The sequence below is a fragment of the Loxodonta africana genome, chromosome 7, assembly GCF_030014295.1.
Source record: "Loxodonta africana isolate mLoxAfr1 chromosome 7, mLoxAfr1.hap2, whole genome shotgun sequence".
NCBI lineage: Eukaryota > Metazoa > Chordata > Mammalia > Proboscidea > Elephantidae > Loxodonta > Loxodonta africana.
In genome coordinates, this window is record NC_087348.1 from 83,174,732 (window position 1) to 83,182,404 (window position 7,673).

Sequence of the window (7,673 nt, forward strand, 5' to 3'; positions counted from 1 at the left end):
TTTTTATGGGGCACGTACTTTATCTTCTTGGAGAATTAAGAAGGAAATATGAGAATAGTACCCATCAGAATCTGAACATGCTGATCAAAGTCTTTACTCAACCCAGCTTTATTTAGTTACACCCTAACAGCTTCCAATACCTATAACTCAGAATTCTAACTAACTGAATTTTAATAATAAGATCTCAGAGGACAGAGATTTGTTTATTTTGTCCTTTATGGTTCAATATGACATGAAATTTGATTCGAGTAGATTCATCTGTAACAACAATGCATTTTTGTTCTTTTTGTTAGAATAATGGTGCAATAGTGCCGGTATCTTAAGCTAAGGAGGTAAATTAACCTAAACTGTTTAAAGTTCTTAAAAGAGGTGATGATATTTAATACACATTTAATAAATAGTAGGTACTCCTTTTTGAATCTCAAGACCTGGGCAAAATGTAGATAACTCATAAATATAAAAAAAAAAAGTGAAATAAATATAGGATGAATAAATTAATTTATGCCTCAATTGTTTTAGACAATACTTGAAACACAGTGGATTTTTAATAAATTTCGTTCAATAAAATAATTAGAAAATATACTCTTAATTTGTGTGTAGTGCTACTACCTTCTGATGCAAAAGCAATCTAGTTTGGCATGCTCTATATTTGCTAAAAGGAAGAGTTTCTGAACAAGGAGTCTCAAAAAGGAAAGCCTTGCTCAGAGTTGTGTAAGTTTTTAAGAGAACAAAAAATAAATGCCCTTGCAAATGACCTGAGCTCAGTTATAGTTATTCTTTTATGTCTCAGAGAAAATCACAGTTTCTTAGGAAAACAGCAATAACAAAACAAAACAAACAAAAAATTGTGTGGAATAACAGAATGATGATTTTTTTTTTTAATGTTCTCAATTGTTTTAGGACCGCCTCAGTTTCTTTATCCTTTTAATATTTGGCTTAAATGGCTTCAGAAAATGAGCTTTCAAATTCCAAAAGGAAATAAATGTGATTTGCTTAATATTTTATAAAGTCTTCGGTGGAAGTGTTTTTTGAGGCAACAGAAAATGCAAGTTGCAGTGAATCAGCAAGTACGAAAATCCTTTGGGCTTTGGAAGATGATAAAGACAAGCCAGGTGACACTGCAATATTTCCTTGGATAACAGAGATAGAAGGCTGTGGAAGGAACATGTTTTATGTAGTGCAGGAACCTGTGAAGATGGAAATATGGAAATAGCCCTAAGGAAAATAACACACAAAAGAAAACTTACACCTAAACAGGTATCATTTTATTTTGAGTAAATAGAATATGAATACAGCTGCAAGTAAAAACAAAACAAAAAAGAGACGGTTAACTGTCATTTCAAACAGCCAGAAGAAGTAACTAAGGGCTTAGAGAGGTAAAAATGGCTAGTGATGGGGAAAGAAAAGAGGACAAGGGATAGGTTGGCACCTGAACTTAAATACAACAGTTGCACACGGGAAGGAAACTGAAATTTCAAACAAGCTCTGAAAAAACTACAGAGGAAAACACTCATGGATCACACATTAATGAATTTATTTTCTCAAAAAATAGGGAGAAGGTGAAAAAGGTACGGTTAAGTTTTGGAAACACAATGAAAGTTTGAAAAATTAGGTTGAAAGAATTTCTGAGAAGTCTATGAGATAAGGACTAGGTTATTCAGAAACTAACATGAGGAAACTGTCTAATGATATATAAAACTGAAAAATACTCCAATCAATATTGTCTTCAGATTTTGATCCCGTTGAATGGTTTACCACCACTGTGAATCCTTTATGTCTAGCCTAGGTGTGATATTGTTTTTAAAATAACTTTTAATCTGCAATAAGTGACTGTTTTTCCCCCCAATTGCAATTGGTGAATCACAAAAAGTATACGGGTGATGAATAGAGGGCATGAGATAAAGGGAACCAGTTTGGTTAGCTATCATAAGCTAGAAACAAGCCATCTAGTCCATTTAATTTTGCTCATTGAAAATGATTGGGGAATACACAGATGTAGACCCTGATGTTTGGCCACTCAATGACTCTTGGGAAATGAGATAGAAAATTTGAAAGGAATACTTAGGGTAGAAAAGGTAATATGATACATTCATAATATAGTAAAATATATGTGCCTAAAATAAATTAATTTCTTTTTATTTTTTAAATTTATCAAGTCTTCACAGGGAATAGAGGATGAAAAAGCAGTGTCATGATTTGATTCTACTGATGAAGTTACCATGCCAACAATCAATGGCTCAGTCTTCATGCCCTCTGTACTAACACTCATTGGGATCCCTGGCCTGGAGTCAGTGCAGTGTTGGATTGGGATTCCATTCTCTGTCATGTACCTCACTGCTGTGATTGGGAATTCCCTTATCTTAGCTATAATCAAATGGGAAAACAGCCTCCATAAACCCATGTACATTTTTTTGGCTATGTTGGGGACCACAGACATTGCACTTAGCACTTGTATTCTTCCCAAAATGTTAGGCATCTTCTGGTTTCATTTGCCAAATATTTATTTTGAATCCTGCCTGCTGCAAATGTGGCTCATTCACTCATTTCAGGCAATTGAATCAGGTGTCCTGCTGGCAATGGCTCTGGACCGCTATGTGGCCATTTGTAACCCCTTGAGACATGCCACCATCTTCTCACAACAACTTCTGATTCATATTGGAGTTGCAGTGACACTTAGGGCTGCCATTCTTATAACGCCATCCATCCTTCTTATTAAATGCTGCCTTAAATTCTACAGAACTGCAATCATCTCCCATTCTTACTGTGAACACATGGCCCTTGTGAAGCTGGCTGTTGAAGATATCCGAGTCAACAAGATATATGGCCTGTTTGTTGCCTTCACCATCCTAGGGTTTGACATAATCTTTATCACCTTGTCCTATGTTCAAATCTTCATCACTGTTTTTCAACTGCCCCAGAAGGAGGCACGACTCAAAGCCTTCAATACATGCATTGCCCACATTTGTGTGTTCCTTCAGTTCTACCTTCTTGCCTTCTTTTCTTTCTTCACACACAGGTTTGGTTCTCACATACCGCCGTATGTTCATATTCTTTTGTCAAACCTTTACCTGTTAGTCCCACCATTTCTCAACCCTATAGTCTATGGGGTGAAGACCAAACAAATTCATGACCATGTCCTGAGAATGCTTGTCTTCAGAAAAATATCTTGATCATCAGTGGATCCATCTGAAAAAAAAAAATAGTTCTAAGTAACAACCTGAATATGGTGAAAAGTATCTTCCTAAAATGTGTACCTCTGGGAAAAATTCTTCAAACTAAATCTCAGAAGCTTATCACTCAAGAAGATGGTCAACAAGTCATTAAATAACCAATGCCTTTGATTGGCGACCTAAATAAAGAACAAAACTCTTAAGATGAGATTTCAAATTATTTAAGATCATTTCTAATTTTGGCTTGTCCCTTTATGCCTGGAGTTCCTCTACCGTATTACCTAGCTCTACATTGAAAATAAAACTAGAAAGCATAAAGTAGCATTAGAACATTCAATAGAAAATATAAATGAGGTGAGCATTTATAATTTCATCTTTCGCTTAATTGACTGGAAAAAAATTAAAAAAAAATACAGCCACTGCTTCTATAGTATTTTCTTAATTTTTTAAAAAATAAATATAAAGTACATCCACAAAAGTGAAAAAAAAATAATTGTAAAGCAATACCTATGTAACAACCCCTAGGTGAAGAAATTAATCATTGCTAACATTTAAAACTAGGAGTCCCTGGGTGGCAAAAACAGTTAAGCACTGGGCTAGTAGTTGAAAGGTTGGAGGTTTGAACCCACCCAAAGGCACCTTGAAAGAAAGTCCTGGCAATATACTTCTGAAAAGTCACAGCCTCGAAAACCCTATGGAGCACAGTTCTACTCCGACACCCATGGGGTAAACATGAGTTGAAGTCAACTCAACAGCAACTGATGATTGGTTTCAGCATCCAAAAATCCATGTTTCGTATTATTATCACTCCTCCTAAGGTAATCACTGTACTGACATTTAATGTAATTATTTCCTTGTTTTTCTCTATACTTTTACCACCTAAGCATACATCAATCAAGTGTATTGTTTTGCCTGTTTATGAATGTTATATAAATGGTACCATTTAATGTATATTCTTTTGCGTTTCTTTTCTTGTGAGTTACATCCAGGTTATTGTTAGTGCCTCTAGTCTATTATAAATATTCTGCAGTTTGCTTGTTTACTTTCTGGGTTGCTCCACTTAGACAGTCGCTACTCCCATGTGGAAGCATTGATCTGATACTAATATTACCTTCACCTGATGAAGGAATGAGCTTCATTCTGTGATTGGGTTAGGAGGCCCATTTGGCTTTCAGAACAAGTGGTATCCTTACACTTAAACAGTATTAAAAAACTACAGGTGATGCTTTGCTCTTCATCTACCACGTCTACATATAATTTCTAAAATTGCCCAGAATCCAAGGCAGAAATCAGTGACTACTGTCAGGTCCCCACAGAGATTTACCATGAAGGTCCAGAAGTAACTAGAGAAATTGTATTGGTAAAAAAAAAAAAAAAAACTTGGAGGATTTAATCCATACTCACTACATTGAATCACTAATCATAAAATGATAAAAGAAAAAAAGATTCTTAATTCAAGAAATAAAAACTGAAAATGAAAGGTAGGATGAGTACTGACACATGTATGTGCTCCATATAGTAAGTTTCTGTATCTGTTAAATGATAAATCTAAAAAAAAAAAAAAAAAAAGACTGGAGCAGAGAATAGTAACTGTTGCCATCCTGCGTGCAAGGCCAGAAGGTAATATACAAGGTGCAGGCACTGGGTTTTTACTGGGTTAGATTGTGTAAATTTTATTTATAGTGGGCAATATTTTTTAACATGAAAACTCCTAAGAAGTGTACCCATAAAGTTAATAGAAGTAATAAATAAGTGCATTTAGCAAGATTTTAAGATACAAGATGCATGTAAAAATTATTTGTATTTCTATATACTGGAGACATGTCTGGAAACTACCAAAAAAAAAAAAAAAAAAGTTTTGCTGCAGAATGCGAAGATCTAAAACACTTAGATACATATTTTTTATTCACTAAAATAAAATATTTGCAGTAATTCTATATTGAAAATTACCAATTATTGAGATTAATTAGGCAACATGAAAGAAATAGAGACTTATACTTTATTCATGGATTAGAAATCTCAATATCATTAAGATGTCTCTTCTCCTTACACTGATCTAAAGATGCAAAGTAGATGCAATAAGAATCTTTGCAAACATTTTTTTTTTGCCATCAATTTGAGAAGGTGATTCTGTAATTTACATGGAAATTCAAAGGATTTAGAGCCAAAATAATCTTAAAATAAAGATTTTATTTTGACTACTTACATTATCTGGCATCGACTTAATATAAAGCTATAATAAATTATAATTAATTAAGTTATAATAAACACATGGAATTTTTGCCTAGAGTTAGTTCTAGAAACAGCATTCAGCATTCTTGCTTTTTCTTCCTTATCTCTTATTCTTTCCCAAGTCCATTGTGAATGTTGCTCTCCCAACTCCATTGAAAGTATTTTTCCTAAATTTGCCAATGTCTGGATAATACATCAAGTATCTCTTAGTTAGCTATATGTTAGAAAAGCTAGAAATTAGGTGATAGAAATTTGAGGAGAAAGATATGTGCATAATTCTTTCTTAGAATTTGTCATTTGGTTTTTGGATTAAGCAGTAGTCTAATTGATTTTCCCTTATTACTAAAAATTTGAAGACAGGTATTTTGTTTATCTTCAAGAGTACTTGGTGTGATTTCTTCACATATGGGATTCATATTAAAATTGCTTTTTGAAAGAAAAGAAGGATAAACAGGTGGAAGAAAGGGCTAAAGATAAAGATGGATGAAACGTTTGTCAAAAGTCCAATAACCTGCTCATTGCTCAACATGCTCAACATGCTAGAGCTTGGAAATGTCCACTAGAATTGATCACACTGAGGCTATTACTGCCTTTACAAAAACAATTTAAAGAAAATAAAAAGGGGAAGAATGAGACTGAGGGAACTCAGAGATAAATGGCGATTGGAGAATAATTATGAATACAGATTTTTCTTCCAGAAGTAACTCAGGAAAAGAAAGAAATGTTTGTTTGAATAGAATGGCAATTCATAGAGACAGGTCTGAATTTTAGTGGACTTTAAATGTTTGCAAACATGGCCCAAAATAAAGGAACTCAGCTAATAAATTAAGACTTGTGTATATGAATTTCTGTGCAGTTAGTCTATACAGAAGAAGAATAGGAGGGAATGGGGAGATACCTGCAAGTGTAGACATTCTTTCTGAGATTTTAGTATTGTGGATAAACCCAAGAGGGCTGACGTAAAATCTTCTGAGTCTCTCAGGGTTTTGGTGAGTGGCTGGAAAATCCCTCATCCCATGGCCATAACTCCTCCTCCTTTCTCACATACTCATTAGAGAATATTAATATAAGTGGCTAGCTGCTTTCTTCTCTAATTTGAGCTGAAGAAATATCTGGTGTGTTGCTGAATACCAAAGACCTTGCTATGGTGTTTTGCTGGAGGATGAACACACTAACATGTTCTCTGACAGAGCTTTGGAGAAAGGAGAGTGTCAGGACTGCAGAGATAAAAGAATAGTGTGAAAGACTATCCAAGAGTATGTTCACAGTATAATATTCGCAGATGATCCCAGCATCTACCAAATGATTAGAGTTCATTGCATTGAGAAGGTGCTGTTACAGAATGTGCAGACAGAAAGAAGAGGCTTTGTAGAACACAAAACATGAGGGATTGAGACTGGAATCCCAGGAATAGAAAAGATTTGATGACTTGAAAGTATATGACCACCTGGAAACACACTTCAGGCATCTGGTAAGAGTAAAATCAGCTCTCAACAACCACGGAGGAGTTAGCGTCACTATTTCAAAGTTCACTCCCATAATTTGTCATTACCAGCTTCTACGATCACAATCCCTCCATGCCACTAACCAGGGACTCAGTTGTTTACATACTTTCCCACATGCCAGCCCACCATCTGTACCACTCAGATAACTCTCACCTGTTAGCTCCTGTGTCGGACACTGTGATAACCCTGTGATATCTCAAAGGATACCTATTCTACTTTTGATTGACTTTGGAGAAGAAATACTTTGGTTCTATTAGAAAGAGTCAATGATCTGTGGGTGGGGAAGTCATAGAATTGAGCACGAAGAACACGTCTGTGGAAATGCCAGTACTTGGTTGACAGGCTATCCTAAATGTATGTTGGTGGATACAGCCTTCCTCGCATAATATAACCCCTGCTGACTTCATTCTTTCATTTAAATTTAACAACATAAAACCAAAGCTACTTCCTTTATTGCTTGCATACGTGAAGACATTCAATACATGGCTAGCTGATTTAGAAGCTTGCTGACATGATTTGAAAGCAGCTTTATTAGAGTCTAGGGAAGCATGAAATAACCCAGCTCTATTCTTTACAGAATCACAAATATTTCTTTAACGGATGGCTTTAGGATGTCTTAAAACTAAATATGTATTTTTTTTGTGATTTTGATTAGAGAAGAGCACTCAAAGATGATATAAAAAGCCAATATTTCAGAAAAATCACTCATCAGTAAAACCAGGAAGAAATTAACTTTTCTTCATTTGTTCTATGGTCGTTTTCTGAA

General features: G+C 34.8%; 1 protein-coding gene across 1 annotated transcript; it reads left to right on the forward strand.

The window, feature by feature from the left end:
- Positions 1-797: 797 nt before the first annotated feature.
- Positions 798-3,321, forward strand: LOC100676942 (olfactory receptor 52A5). Its single transcript, XM_003421553.3, has one exon. The coding sequence runs from the start codon at positions 2,220-2,222 to the stop codon at positions 3,168-3,170; it is 951 nt and encodes a 316-aa protein (XP_003421601.1). The 5' UTR covers positions 798-2,219; the 3' UTR covers positions 3,171-3,321.
- The last annotated feature ends 4,352 nt before the right edge of the window (positions 3,322-7,673 follow it).